The sequence below is a fragment of the Vicugna pacos genome, chromosome 11 (assembly GCF_048564905.1).
Source record: "Vicugna pacos chromosome 11, VicPac4, whole genome shotgun sequence".
NCBI classification, from domain to species: domain Eukaryota; kingdom Metazoa; phylum Chordata; class Mammalia; order Artiodactyla; family Camelidae; genus Vicugna; species Vicugna pacos.
In genome coordinates, this window is record NC_132997.1 from 51269340 (window position 1) to 51284781 (window position 15442).

The 15442-nt window shown below is 42.0% G+C and overlaps 1 protein-coding gene across 1 annotated transcript; it reads left to right on the forward strand.

Moving 5' to 3' along the window:
• The first annotated feature begins 1345 nt into the window (after positions 1–1345).
• PCBD1 (pterin-4 alpha-carbinolamine dehydratase 1) lies at positions 1346–6203 on the forward strand. Its single transcript, XM_015246626.3, has 4 exons — positions 1346–1497; positions 4129–4260; positions 4782–4862; positions 5635–6203. The coding sequence occupies exons 1-4, from the start codon at positions 1495–1497 to the stop codon at positions 5731–5733; spliced, it is 315 nt and encodes a 104-aa protein (XP_015102112.1). The 5' UTR covers positions 1346–1494; the 3' UTR covers positions 5734–6203.
• The last annotated feature ends 9239 nt before the right edge of the window (positions 6204–15442 follow it).

A 15442-nucleotide genomic window follows, 5' to 3' on the forward strand; every position in this document is an offset into this window, starting at 1 on the left:
AGTGCATGCCTAGCATGTACAAGTTCTTGGGTTCAATCCCCAGTACCTCCTTTAAGAATAAGTAAATAAATCTAATTACCTACCCCCTTAAAAAGCCCTGTAAATTCTAAAAAATAAAACCAAAAACTATAAAATGTGAAGAAAACATAGAAAAATCTTTGCAACCTTCGGTTAGACAAAGATTTCCTAGTTACAAAATCAACGTATCAATCCATTAGAAAGATTTTGATAAATTGGATTTCATCCAAATTAAAAACATTTGCTCTTTGAAAGGCATTGTGAGAATGCAAACAAAATATTTGCAAGTTGTATATGTGATAAAGTGCTCATATCCAGAGTGAAGAACTCTTGAAACCCAAAAAGAAAATAAAGCTTTTTTTTTTAACGGGCAGGAAATTTGAACAGGCAATTCATCAAAGATTGACCATTGACAAACAAGCTCACATGAAAAGGTATTTAGTACCGTTAGTCATTAAGGAAACTCAAAACCACAGAGAGATAACCATTGGGCACCAATTAGAATGGCTAAAATTAAAAAGACTGACTTACCAAGCATTCCTGCATCTGTGAGGGTGGAGAGGAAGCAGAACTCTCATACACAGCTGGTAGGGATGTAAAATGGTCTGACCACTTTGAGAAGCAGTTTGGCTGCTTCCTAATAAGTTATAAGCTTATCCCTGCCAATATGATCTAGCCATTCTACTCCTAGGTATTTACCCAAGAAAAATGAAAGCATATAGCCATACAAAGACTTGTATGCAAACGTTCACAGCAGCTTTATTTGTAACAGTCAAAAACTGGAAACAACTCAAATGTCCAACAAATGGTGCATATCCAATACAATATAATACTTACAATAAATAAAATAAAATAACTTTTACTTAGCCATTAAAAGGAAGAAATTATTGATAATATACGACAGAATGGATGAACCTTAAAGTAATTATGCCGAGTGAAAGAAGCCAGGTACAAAAAGCGTATCATCTGTATGATTTCCATTTATATAGCATTTCTAGAAAATGCAGTCTATAGTGATGGAAGCAGGTCGACAGTTGTCTGAGGAGGGAAGAAGCAACTTAGAGGTTATGGTACGTTCATGATCTTCATTGTGGGGATCATTGCCTACATATGTCAAAAAGCATCCAAGTGTACGCTTTAAATATTTGCAGTTTATTGTGTGGGTCAATACTTCAATAAGGTGTTTTTTTAAAAGGGATTCTCGCGCCCAGGGTCACACAGCGCGATGCAAACGCAGGAGTCCACATTTGGAGCCCGCATCCTTAACTCCCCACCCCATCGGCACCGAGGAAAGTGCTGGAAGGGAGCCGCAGCTGGAGTTAATAATTACCGGTGGGCGGCCCCTTCCCAGCCGCGCTCCCGCCCCGGGGCGGCCCGAGCGCGGCCTTGCCGGACGGTTTCCTGCTGCGCCGGACGCCGCGCTCGTTCGCTCCGCCGCAACCTGCTGCTCCTCCGCGCCCGCGCCGCGCCCCGGGAATGGTGAGGGGGGTCATGCGCCGCCGCGGTCGGGGCAGCCGGGTTAGGGCGGGGGGCAAGCTGGAGGGGCGGGGGGAAGAGCCCAGGCCTGCCGAGAGGCCCAGGCCGGGGGTGGGGGGAGCGTCCCTCCCAGCCCCAGGCGGAGCTGCCGCGCGCCCGGCTCCGAGAGTCGGGGTTTCTGCCCCGCCCGCACTCTCTAGTGGTTCCCCCGGGGAAGCTGAGCCCGGGTTACAGGGAGGCGGGAGCCCAGGCCTGCCCCTGACTCCCAGGCCAGTGCCCCTTTGGGGCCTGAGTGCTGCGGGGCCGGGTTTAGAGACCTCCTTGAGCGGGGAGGTCTCTCGGGGAGATGGGGCCGTGTTACCCGGGCGAGGGGTGGGGAGGGGCAGCAGTGAGCCCACAGACACATTCCCCTTTGGTGGCACAGTCTATCCCATGTTGGGGGTCTGTGGTAACACTTGGGACGGGCGGGAATGCCTGTGTAGTGTGCAAAGGAGGGGGAGACTGGATTTCCCTGTATCCCTGCGTGCCTGTTGACTGCCCTTCTTGCACTTCTGGGCACAGGGTCTGGCCAAGCCCTCTGCTGTCCCCCGACCTCGGAAGCAGCCTCTGGCTCCTGGCTTGAGGCCTGTGCCCAGCAATGGAGACATGATTGCTTAGGGCCACCTGCCCTCCAGGCTGAGCTTTCCCCCCAGGAGAGTCTCAGGCCCCGTGCTCAGCTAGGGAGGTGATGCTGAGCCTGCAGGGCAGCAAGAAAGGAGCTTCTAGACCCAGGAAGCTTTACCAAATGGGAAAAGCATTAGGCCCTAAGGCATCAGGAGCAGTCAGGATGGTGGAGACACCTGGGAGGGCATTTTTAAGTCTACGGCTTGGTCGGAAGGGAGGTGGTGAGCGAGCTGTTGGTGAGATGCACTGAGGCCCTGGAGGTGCAGGGTGTGGGTAATCAGTAACCCCTCTACACACTCCCGGAGGCCCAGGCCTGACCTGTGATGTACTAAGCAAGCACCGCCCCTGCCCCTTCTCTGATCCCAGATCTCAGAGGGGCTTGTCAGTACAGCCCCGGGCTGTGAAATGTGGGGGATTCCAGAAGACTCTAAAGAGAAAGGGGAGCCTCCTAGGAGCTCACAAATACCTGCACACCCCTTTCAGAGCCAAAAAACTAAACGGTGGATTCTGATGCCTTGGTTGCCATCTGGTCATCCGTTGCCTGGATACATGGACCAGCTACTTAGACAGGGCCAGCTCTGGAATAGAGACAGGGTTGGGTGGTGATGCAGATCTCCACTGTCCTCGCTGGCCTTCTGGAGCCCACGAGAGGAGAAGGACCAAGCCAGTTGGGTCCAGAGAGAACCCACACTTTTCAGGAGGGAGGAAAAGGTTGAGTTAAAGGAGCGCTGCAGTGCTTTTCCAGTTCTACCCTAAACCCGAAGGCCTAGCATAATAAGCCTGTGTGCCCCAGGAAGTCTCCTTTTAAAAATGTAGATGACATTCCCTTAATAAGAGTGGAATTTATTAAAGCGTCCCCTTGGCTCCTCTTGCTGATCCCCGAAGTAGACGTTTTTGTGCCCCTTTACCCATCAAGCTGGAGGAGATGAGTGCCCCAGGGCCACCTGGCTTCCAGTCTGTGGGCTGCCTCATAAAAGCTAAATTAACCTCCCTCGTGTTCTCTCCCCAGACCTTACTGATTTCACTGGTAATTAGCCCTCTACACGTTCCATCCTTGGTTAGTTGTACTTCAGGGGCCTAAATTCTGGAATCCCTTAAGCGATTTCACCTGGGTCATCTTAGGCTAGACCTGACCTTTGCTTCCTTCTGTTCTCTGAGGGTTCCACTCATGGCCTGAATTGTGCCAGTTTGGGCTGCCTTGAGGGCATTTTGCACAACAGGTAAATAGGCTGGGGCACGGGGTTTGCCATTTGTTCTTGGCCAAGTTACTACTACTTTGGAGACTGAGCTCTGTGGCTTGGGCTTCCTAGGCTGACAGAATAGAAAAGAAGGTGGAAATCTGAGCAATGTAGGCCTGGCACCTGGGAAGCAGAGGCTGCATGGGAGCAGCCCATGGGGAACCACTAGAGAGTGTGGGGTCCCCCCTAGGAGGTAGTGCCAGTGGTCATGGATGGTGGTGTGGCTAAGAATCGCCTGGAACGTGTTTTAAGTGTGGTTCCTTTGCCTGGACCCAGGGATGTGGACACGTGGACCCACCTTGAGAACCACACCAGTGCTTTCATTGACTGAGGGTGGGGGGTGGCGAAAGAGTGGCTCTAGGCCTCAGTTTTGTCTTCAGTACACAACGAGTCACAGTAGGGGCTTAATTTTCTTTTACTCCCCTATTAATGTAAGAGCCTAGTTTTGTTTGTTTGTTTTATGGAGGAGCGCCATCTGTAAGTCTTTGGGGGCAGCGGAGGTGGGGAGCGTTCTCTCTCCCAGCGATTTGCATTAAAGTTCAGGATTTTCTAAGAACCTATCAGTGCATGAGCCAGGGCCCCAGCTCCCAGTCTGTTCCTTTAGACCAACTGCCCTTTGACTGCATCACCAGAGCTGCCAGAGGAGGCTGGCTAAATTTCCCCAAAGGTTCAGGGCCCTCTCTTTTGTCATGTTAAAACAAAAATGTCCTTGAACCTGTTTTCTCTCTCCTAGGCTGGCAAAGCACACAGGCTAAGTGCAGAGGAGCGGGACCAGTTGCTGCCAAACCTGCGGGCGGTGGGGTGGAATGAGCTGGAAGGCCGGGATGCCATCTTTAAGCAGTTTCATTTCAAAGACTTCAATAGGGTATGCACCAGCGTGGGGCAGAGTTTTCTGAGACTGGGGCTAATTGAGTCACACTCCAGAACATGTTCCCTCCCTTAACACCCTGTTAGCCAGGACTCTCAGACACTACACTAATCCAGTTTACTTGGAAAAATGTCATCTTTGGGGACTAGAGAATGGGGAGGTGGGTCTTTGGCTCTCCGTACGTGGAATTTTTAGAAACAGTCCTTAGGGGAGACAGTCCAAGTAAGAAACAGGTGGATAACAGAAGACGTTTTCGTAGATAACCAGAAGATTGGCCAAGACTAGGAAACCTCCTTGGTGTTTCCTCTTAGTTGGGGATCCTAGAAACAAGACTTCCTACTGCAGAAGGAACAACTCAAACTCTAGCCTCAGAACCAGTGGCTGGTGCTGGGGGAATGCCAAAAGCTAGAAGGGTCACCTTGTGGGGAGCTAGCCCGTCCTCTTGCATCTGGGCCATTCAAAGGCACCCAGCAGTCCTCTCTCTCAGGACACTAACCTGGATCTCACTTCACTAATAGGCTTTTGGCTTCATGACACGAGTGGCTCTGCAGGCTGAGAAACTGGACCACCATCCTGAATGGTTTAACGTGTACAACAAGGTGAGTGATGTGTGCCTAGAACTTCAACTCGTTCTGAAGGCCCCTTCCTTGGGCTTCCTTCCCTGTGGGCCCTTCTCACACATAGGTTGGCTGTCCGCTCCTGTTCCTTTCATCTCCTTCCTAGGATGGACATAAACACTCCTGGAAAATATTTAACCTCACTACAGATTAAAGAAATGCAAATTGGAACACTACTGAGTTAACATGAGGTTAAACTAGACATTACAAAGGCAAACCCCAAGGAAGGAAAGGCTGTGGGAACCAGGCATACTCATTGTTAATAGCTCTAAAGGGCAAAAATTTTCGTGGAGGTATGGAAGAGTGAAAAAGTAATAAACTTGAACTAAGAATACTCATGCACACCAAGTAGATGAGCTTGTCTGCTGAATGAATTGAAACAATCATCAAATGCCTGTCATGCACATGAGCGAGACTGGATTCTTTCTAAAAACATTAAGCCCAGAAGAGATGGTCTGTAAATGGACAGCATTTAGGAGTTGGAATTGGTTTTGGGTCTTGTCTTTAGCTTTTAGGTGGTTCTTGATATTTGGATCTTTCTTTTTTATCCTGTGCTGAAGTCACCACTACTTTTGGAGGTGTAATAGAAGACAGTTTTGTGCTGTTGTTAAAGACTCATCAGGAGGGCAGTCCCCAGCAGAGACTGTAATGCCTGGTTCCTCTTAGTGTGGCTGAGCCCAGGAGCTGGTGACTCTCCTGCTCTTAGGTGTGGTTTGTGGAATCAGCTGGTTCCGAATCTCTGGTTTTGTTTCAGGTTCACATCACCCTGAGCACCCACGAATGTGCGGGCCTTTCAGAACGGGACATAAACCTGGCCAGCTTCATCGAGCAAGTAGCAGTGTCCATGACATAGACCCTGCGCTTCCTCTGAGCTCTTCAGGGGAAAGGGGAAGTGCTGCTGGGGGTCCAGAGAGGGAATGGGGGAGTCCCGAGACGTTGCTGCAGTCAGATCTACCAAGTCAACCCTGCTGCCTTTGTATAGGGGCCAGTCTTTGCCGTGGAAGGAGAGGCCAGGATCATTGCCAACACCAGGAATTTAGACCAGTTTCCCTACGCCACCCTCTTCCTCTTTGGGGCTCTGTTAACATGTGTACTGATTTAAGTAGCATCTGCCCTTCCTTTACGACTTCCCAGCAACAGTAATGATTTTCTTTCTGGGCGGTGTCTTGCTCCCTCTCTAATTCATATCCCAAAAAGCTGTGATAGAAGCCCTGTCTAAGATAAAGTCTCATCTTAGAAACCAGGACCCTAAAGTCATCCTCATCCTATGTAACAGAGACACACGTGCCTTTACGCCTCAAATAAAATCATCGCTTCCCTCAACCTCAAGCTCTCGAATCTTCTTTCCCACAGGTCAATCCAAATGGGAGTCAGCAGGCATTGAAAGTACTTTGTGCAAGACAGTGTTCAAGGCACTAGGGGGATGGGGACCAGAGCACCCTGCCTTTAAGTTCATTGTGGTCTCAGGGAATTAAGTAGGAAAATGGTTAACTATTACCAGGGAGCAGGAATTTAAGTTAACACTAGATGCAAAGATAAGAAATGAGCTAAGGGAACACGAAGAGGTTCATGAGGGTGAGTCTGGAGGCTTCATTTGAGTTGTGCCACGAAGACCTGAGTAGGATTCTTACGGCTGAGGGAGCACCATGAACAAAGATAAAAGCGAGCTGGACACCTGTGTTATATGCACAGTGGGACCTAACACTACATCTTCCTAGCCTATAGCATCTGATGGGGAGATTTCTTTTTTTCCCTCAGTTGAAGTATAGATGATTTACAATATTGTGTTAGTGTGAGGTGTACAGAAAACTAACAGGTGATTTGGGTATAATTTCTTCAATTATTTTCTGTTATTAGTTATTACAGGATATTGAATACAGTCCCCTGGGCTATACAGTAAATCCTTGTTTATCTGTTTTATATATGGTGGTGTGTTTCTGTTAATCCCATACTCCTAATATATTCCTCCCCCCACTTCCTCTTTGGTAATCAGAAGTTGTTTTCTATGTGAGTCTGTTTTGTAAATAAGTTTGTTTGTGTGATTTTTTTAGATTCCCCATATAAGTAATATCATTAAATATTTGTCTTTTTCTGTCTGATGACAATTAGTATAATAATCTCTAAGTCCATCCATGTTGCTGCAAATGGTGTTATTTCATTCTTTTTTATGGCTGAATAGTAGTCCATTGAATATATATATACATCTTTTATCCAGTCATCTGTTGATGGACATTTAGGTTGATTCCATGTCTTGGCTGCTGCTATGAACATTGGGGGGCATGTATCTTTTCAAATTAGAGTTCATCTTTTCCAAATATATGCCCAGGGGTGGGATTGCTGGACCATTTGGTAACTCTGTTTTTAGTTTTTTAAGGACCTTCCCTACTATTTTCCATAGTGGCTACACCAAGTTACATTCCCACCAGCAGTTTAAGAGGGTTCCCTTCTCTCCACACCCTCCCAACAGGGAGATTGCTAATCCTGATGGCTTCCAGTTATGTAGAAATATGGCCAAAGTCTCAAGACTTGCCGCTTTGACTCGGTAAGGGAGACAACAGAAGCTGCAGCTTAGGAGGTGACAGTCATTCTACCATCTGAGCAGTCTGGGAGCTGATTCACACAGATTGGTCCCCCAGCCCTGTAACTCTCTAGGGCAGAGCGCTGTCACTGACCTGCTGCAACTGAGAGAAGGGGGCGTCAGAGAAGCCTCACCTCTACCCCTACACATGTGCTGCATGAGTATCATTCCACATATATTGAATTATGCAAAAGTGACTGGGAAGCCCTTCTCCCAATGGGTTCTCACTTTTGATCCCTCGTCTGTGGCAACATGGGTACTAAGCCAGCTTGCAAATGCCAGGGTCACTTGGAACTGGCAGCTAGCAGTGTCACAACCTATTTACCCTGGAGGTCATGCACCAAGGGCCAGAAAAGAGGCAGAGGTTGGTAAGAAGGACTACCAGATCTCCCTTTCCAATTTGTGCTAGTAAAGATTATCAATACCTATGGGGTTTAGAGTTTTATCTTTTTTTTAATTGAAATATAGTTGATTTACAATGTGTTAATTTCTGGTGTACGGCAAAGTGACTCAGATTACATTTGTATTCTTTGTCATGTTCTTTTCACATGGCTTATTACAAAATACTGAATATAGCTCCCTGTGCTATACAGTAGGACCTTGTAGCTTATCTATTTTATATATAGTAGTTTGTATCTATTAATCCCAAATTCCTGGTTTATCCATCCCTAACAAAACTTAGCCTTTGGAAACCATAAATTTGTTTTATCTATGAGTCTATTTCTGTTTTGTAAATAAGTTCATTTGTATCATATTTTAGATTCCACAGATCAGTGATAGATTCCATATGTTATTTGTCTTTCTCAGACTTACTTCACTTAGTATGACATCTGGGTCCATCCATGTTGCTGCAAATGGCATTATTTCTTTTTATGGCTGAATAGTATTCCATTGTGTATATATACACCATATCTTTATCCATTCATCGGTATATGGACGTTGAGATTGCTTCTATGTCTTGTTTATTATAAACAATGCTACTGTGAATATTGGGTTGCATGTATCTTTTAAAATTAGGGTGTTCCAAATGATAAATGCTGGAGAGGGTGTAGAGAAAAGGGAACCCTCCTACACTGTTGGTGGGAATGCAGTTTGGTGCAGCTATTGTGGAAAACAAAAAGGCAATTCCTCAAAAGACTAAAAATAGACTTACCATATGACCAAGGAATCCCAATTCTGGGCATATATCCAGAAGGAACCCTAATTCAAAAAGACACCTGCACTCCAGTGTTCATAGTTCTGACCATACTTCAGTGAAAAAAAAAAAACTAAATAAAATTAGAGTACTCTCTGGATATGTGCCCAAGATGACTGGACCATATGGTAACTCTGTTTTTCGTATTTTAAGGAAATTCTATGTCACTTTCCATAGTGGCTGCAAAAGTGTACGTGCCAAACAGGAATGTAGGAAGGTGCCTTTTGCTCCACACCTTTTCCAGCATTTATTATTTGTAGATATTTTGATGATGGCCATTCTGACTGGTGTGAGGAGATACCTCACGGTAGTTTTCATTTACATTTCTGTAATAATTAGCAATGTTGACCATCTTCTCGTGTGCCTTGATGACATCTGTAAGACTGATTCAGAGAAATGCCTATTGAGATCTTCTGCTCACTTCCTAACTGGATATTTGTTTTTGTCAGAGTTGTATGAACTGAGTGTATATTCTGGAAATTAAGCCCTTGTCAGTCGCATCATTTGTTTACAGTATTTACAGTCAGTTTACAGTGTTGTACAACTGCACGTGTACAGCATCATGTTTCAGTCACACACACACACATGCATTTCAGCCTTCTCCTTGTCTTTTGATGATCGGTTACCACAAGATACGGAATATAGTTCCCTGTGCTCTACGGTATAAACTTGTTGTTTCTCTATTTTATATATAGTAGTTTGTAACTGCAAATCTTGAACTCCTTATTTCTCCCTTCCCACCTCCTTTCCACCTGGTAACCATAAGTGTGTTTTCTACGTCTGGGAGCCTGTTTCTGTTTGATAAATGAGTTCATTTATGGCATTTTTTCAGACTCCACATATAGGTGATATCATATTGGTATTTTTCTTTCTCTGCTGGCTTACTTCACGTCGTATGCCAGTCTCAGGTCCATCCATGTTGCTGCTAATGGCATTAGTTTATTCGTGTTTATGCTGAGTACTATCCCATTGTGTGTGTGTGTAGTGTATGTATATATATGTGTGTGTGTGTGTGTGTGTGTGTGTGTATACACACACACATACATACCATATGCTGTTTATCCAGTCATCTATTGATGGATGTTTAGGTTGCTTCCATGTCTTGGCTCCTGGCTGTAGTGCTGCTCTGAACCCTGGGGTGCATGTATCTTACCCAGTTAGAGATTCCTCAAGATATATGTGTGTATATTTATATCTATACTGAGAAGTGGGATTGGTGGATCATATTGGAAGTCTCTTTTTGGTTTTGTAAAGAATCTCCATAGTGTTCTCCATAATGGCTGCACCAAACAACATTCCCAGCAACAGTGTAGGAGGAATGTCTGTCCACTGTCCCCAGCATTTATCATTTGTTGACTTTTTATTTTGTAATATTTTCTGAAGTCTTGGAATACTATGCCTCCAGCTTTGTTCTTTTTCCTCAGGATTGCTTTGGCAATTCTGGGTCTTTTGTTTCCATATAAATGTTAGGATTATTTGTTCGAGTTGTGTGAAAAATGTCATGGGTACTAGGATAGGGATTGTATTAGATCTGTAAATCGCTTTGGGTGATGTCCCCGTCTTCACAGTGTTAATTTTCCTCTCCAAGGGAATGGGCTGCCTCTCAGTTTACGTGAATCATCAGTGTTTTAGTTCTCAGCGTATGTCTTCCACCTCCTTTCTCAGGTTTATTCCTGAGTACTTGTTTGTTTATGATTTTAAAGTTACTTTTTTTTTAACTTCTGTCTCTGATATTTCATTGTTAATTTAAAGAAATGCAGATTTCTGCGTGTTGTATCTTGATCTTGTCATGAATTTATCACTTCTCGTATTTTTTAACTTTTTTTTATTGAATTATAGTCATTTTACAATGTTGTGCCCACTTCTCGTATTTTTTGTGTGGACTCTTTAGAGTTTTCTGTGCATAGTATCCTGTCATCTGTATATAATGACTATTTTATTTCCTCTCTTCCAATTCTGCATACCCTTTGTTTTGTTTTGTTTTTCCTTTTGTGATTGCTGTGACTAGGACTTCTAACACTGTGTGAGCACCCTTGTCTTGTGCTAGGTTTTAGGGGGAAGCTTTTCATCTTCTCACCATTTTGCACTACGTTGGCTGTACATTTGCCATAAATAGCTCTTATTGGTAGGAGTGTTCACTTTGGTCAGTTTTTTAAAAATCGTGAATGGATGTTCTATTTTATCAAGTGCTATTTTATCAAATGCTTTTTCTTCATGTATTGAGATGATCATGTCATTTTATCTTTCGTTTTGTTAATGTGGTGCATCTCACAGTCAGTATTTGTGTTACGCTTGTGACCCTGGGATGAATCAAGCTTGACTTTGTTGTATAGTCTTTACTGTTTTTGTATTTGTTTAGCTAATATTTTGTTGAGAATTTTTGCATGTACTTTTATCAAATATATTGGCATTTAATTTTTTTTTGGTAGTGTCTTTGTCTGGTTTTAGTATCAGGGTGATGATGGCTTCATAGGATAGCTCTGAGAATGTCCCCTCTTCTTCAGTCTTTTGGAAGAGTTTGAGGAGGACTGGTGTAAGTTCTTTCTTGTGTGTTTGTTAGAATCCCTCAGCGAACCTATCTGGTCCTAGACTTCTGTTTGCAAGGAGTTGGTTTATTACAGATTCTGTTTCAGTTCTATTGATTGGTCTTTTCAAATTATCTATTTCTTCTTTATTCAGTTTTGGTGGGATGTATGTTTGTAGAAACTTGTTCATTTCTTCTATGTTGACATATAATTGTTCCTAGTATTCTCTTACAGTTTTTTGTATTTCTGTGGTATTGGTTGTTATTTGTCCTCTTTCATTTCTTATTTTGTTTACTTGGCGTTCTGTCTGTTTTTCTTTTGGTGAGTCTGGCCAGAATTTTGTCAATTTTGTTTACCTTTTTCAAAAAAAAAAAACAGCTCTTGGCTTTATTCTTTTGTGATTTTTTTATCTCTATTTTATTTCCTCTCTGACCTTTATTGTTTATTTCATTCTGCTAACTAAGTTTTTTTCTTTTTCTAATTCTTTTAGGTGGTAGGTTAGGTTGTTTGTTGAGATTTTTCTTGTTTTTTGAGGAAGGCCTGTATTGCTGTGAACTTCCCTCCTAGGACTGCTTTTGCTGCATCCCGTAGATTTTTTATGGTTGTGTTTTCAGTGTTATTTTTCTCAAGGTCTTTTTTAAAATTTCCTCTTGATTTCATCATTGACTTACTGGCTTTTTAGTAGCATGTTATTTAGTCTCCATGCTATCTTTTTTTTTTTTTTCTTGTTTCTCTTTCTGTGGTTGATTTCTAGTTTTATGCCTTTGTGGTCAGAAAAGATGCTTGAAATTTTTTTTATCCTCTTATATTTGTTGAAACTTGTTTTGTGACCTAGGTGGCCTATTCTAGAGAATGTTCCATGTGCACTTGAGGAGATTGTATATTCTGTTTTGTTTCTGGGGTTTTTTTTATATAATGTCCTCAAAGTATCAATTATGTCTAACTCTTGTATTGTGTCATTGTTGCCTTACTGATTTTCTGTCTGGATGATCTGTCCATTGATGTCAGTGGGGTGTTAAAATCTCCTATTGTATTCCCATCAATTTCTCACCTTTTTTCTCTTAGTATTTGTTTTATGTATTTAGATGCTCCTATATTGGGTGCTTATATGTTAATGAGTATAATATCCTCTTCTTGTATTGTTCATTTTATCATTGTATAGTGTCCTTTATCTTTATGGCCTCTGTTTTAAAGTGTATTTTTTTCTTTTTTTCTTAACATTTTTTATTGATTTATAATTATTTTACAATGTGTCAAATTCCAGTGTAGACAACAATTTTTTAGTTATACATGAACATATATATATTCATTGTCACATTATTTTCTCTGTGAGCTACCATAAGATCTTGCATATGTTTCCCTGTGCTATACAGTATAATCTTGTTTATCTATTCTACAATTTTGAAATCCTGTCTATCCCTTCCCACCCTCCGCCCCCTTGGCAACCGCAAATTTGTATTCTATGTCTATGAGGCTACTTCTGTTTTGTATTTATGCTTTTTGTTTTTGTTTCTGTTTTTTAGATTCCACATATGAGTGATCTTATATGGTATTTTTCTTTCTCTTTCTGGCTTACTTCACTTAGAACGACATTCTCCAGGAGCATCCACGTTGCTGCAAATGGCATTATGTTGTCGGTTTTTGTGGCTGAATAGTATTCCATTGTATAAATATACCACATCTTTATCCGGTCACCTGTTGATGGACATTTAGGCTGTTTCCATGTCTTGGCTATTGTAAATAGTGCTGCTATGAACAGTGGGGTGCAGGTGTCATCCTGAAGTAGGGTTCCTTCTGGATACAAGCCCAGGAGTGGGATTCCTGGGTCATACGGTAAGTCTATTCCTAGTCTTTTGAGGAATCTCCATACTGTTTTCCACAGTGGCTGCACCAAACTGCATTCCCACCAGCAGTGTAGGAGGGTTCCCTTTTCTCCACACCCTCTCCAGCATTTGTCATTTGTGGATTTTTGAATGCTGGCCATTTTGGCTGGTGTGAGGTGATACCTCATTGTAGTTTTGATTTGCATTTCTCTGATAATTAGTGATACTGAGCATTTTTTCATGTGCCTGTTGATCATTTGTATGTCTTCCTTGGAGAATTGCTTGTTCAGGTCTTTTGCCCGTCTTTGATTGTGTTGTTTGGTGATTTCTTATTAAGTTGTATGAGCTGCTTATATATTCTGGAGATCAAGCCTTTGTCGGTTTCATTTGCAGAGATTTTCTCCCATTCCATAGGTTGTCTTTTTGTTTTGCTTATGGTTTCCTTTGCTCTGCAGAAGCTTGTAAGTTTCATTAGGTCCCATTTGTTTATTGCTTTTATTTCTTCTAGGAGAAAATTTTTGAGATGTATGTCAGATAATGTTTTGCGTATATTTTCCTCTAGGAGGTTTATTGTATCTTGTGTTTAAGTCTTTGATCCATTTTAAGTTTATTTTTGTGTATGGTGTAAGGGACTGTTCTAGCTTCATTGTTTTACATGCTGCTGTCCAGTTTTCCCAACACCATTTGCTGAAGAGACTGTCTTTATTCCATTGTATATTCTTGCGTCCTTTGTCGAAGATCAGTTGACCAAAAGTTTGTGGGTTCATTTCTGGGCTCTCTATTCTGTTCCATTGGTCTATATGTCTGTTTTTGTACCAGTACCATGCTGTCTTGATGACTGTAGCTCTATAGTATTGTCTGAAGTCTGGGAGAGTTATTCCTCCAGCCTCTTTCTTTCTCTTCAGTAATGCTTTGGCAATTCTAGGTCTTTGATGGTTCCATATAAATTTTATTATGATTTGTTCTAGTTCTGTGAAATATGTCCTGGGTAATTTGATAGGGATTGCATTAAATCTGTAGATTGCCTTGGGCAGTGTGACCATTTTAACAATATTGATTCTTCTAATCCAGGAGCATGGGATATCTTTCTATTTTTTAAAGTCGTCTTTAATTTCCCTCATCAATGGTTTATAGTTTTCTGTGTATAATTCTTCTACCTCCTTGGTTAGGTTTATTCTTAGGTATTTTATTACTTTGGGTGCTATTTTAAAGGGGATTGTTTCTTTACTTTCTTTTTCTGTTGGTTCATTGTTAGTGTAAAGAAATGCCACTGATTTTTGAATGTTAATCTTGTAACCTGCTGCCTTGCTGAATTCTTTGATCAGCTCTAGTAGTTTTTGTGTGGACTTTTTAGGGTTTTCTATTTATAGTATCATGTCATCTGCATATAGTGACACTTTTACCTCTTCTTTTCCAATCTGGACCCCTTTTATTTCTCTCTCTTGCCTGATTGCTGTGGCTAGGACTTCCAAGACTATGTTGAATAGGAGTGGTGATAGTGGGCATCCTTGTCTTGTCCCGTATTTTAGTGGGAAGCTTTTGAGTTTTTCACCGTTGAGTACTATGCTGGCTGTAGGTTTGTCATCTATAGCTTTTATGATGTTGAGATATGTTCCCTCTATACCCACTTTGGTGAGAGTTTTTATCATAAATGGGTGTTCAATTTTATCAGATGCTTTTTCTGCATCTAATGAGATGATCATGTGGTTTTTGTCCTTTCTCTTGTTGATGTGATGTATTACATTGATTGATCTGCGTATGTTGAACCACCCTTGTGTCCCTGGGATGAACCCCATTTGGTCATGATGTATAATCTTTTTTATGTGTTGCTGGATGTTTTAAAGTGTATTTTGTCTGAGTATCGCTACCTCTGCTTTCTTGCCATTTCCATTTGTATGAAATATCTTTTTTTATCCCCTCACTTTCAATCTGTATGTATGTTTTGGCCTAAACTGGGTCACTTGTTGGCAGCATATTGTAAATTCTTGTTCTAGTATCCAATCTGGCATTCTGTGTCTTCTGATTGAAGCATTTAGTCCATTGACATTTAAGGTAATTATTGATAGATATGTATCTATTGCCATTTTAGACTGTTTTCCAGTTGATTTTGTATTTTTTGTTCCTTTCTGTTTTTCCTTTTGTGGCTTAATGGGTTTTTTTGGTATACTTGTGTTCACTTCTTTCTGATTTTTGTGAATCTGTCGGGGTTTTTTTGATTTGTGGTTACCCTGTGTTTCAAGCATGTTAATCCATTACTATATCTACTGGTTTTAGACTGGTAGCCATGTAGGCTCAAACACATCCAAAAAAAAAAATCTACAACTTCATAGTTCCCTCACCTACATTTTATGACTTTGATGTACTCTTTTTACATTTTCATGCTATCCTTTTCTGTTCATTGCAGTTATCGTCACTTGCACAAATTTTTTTTTTGATTTTTT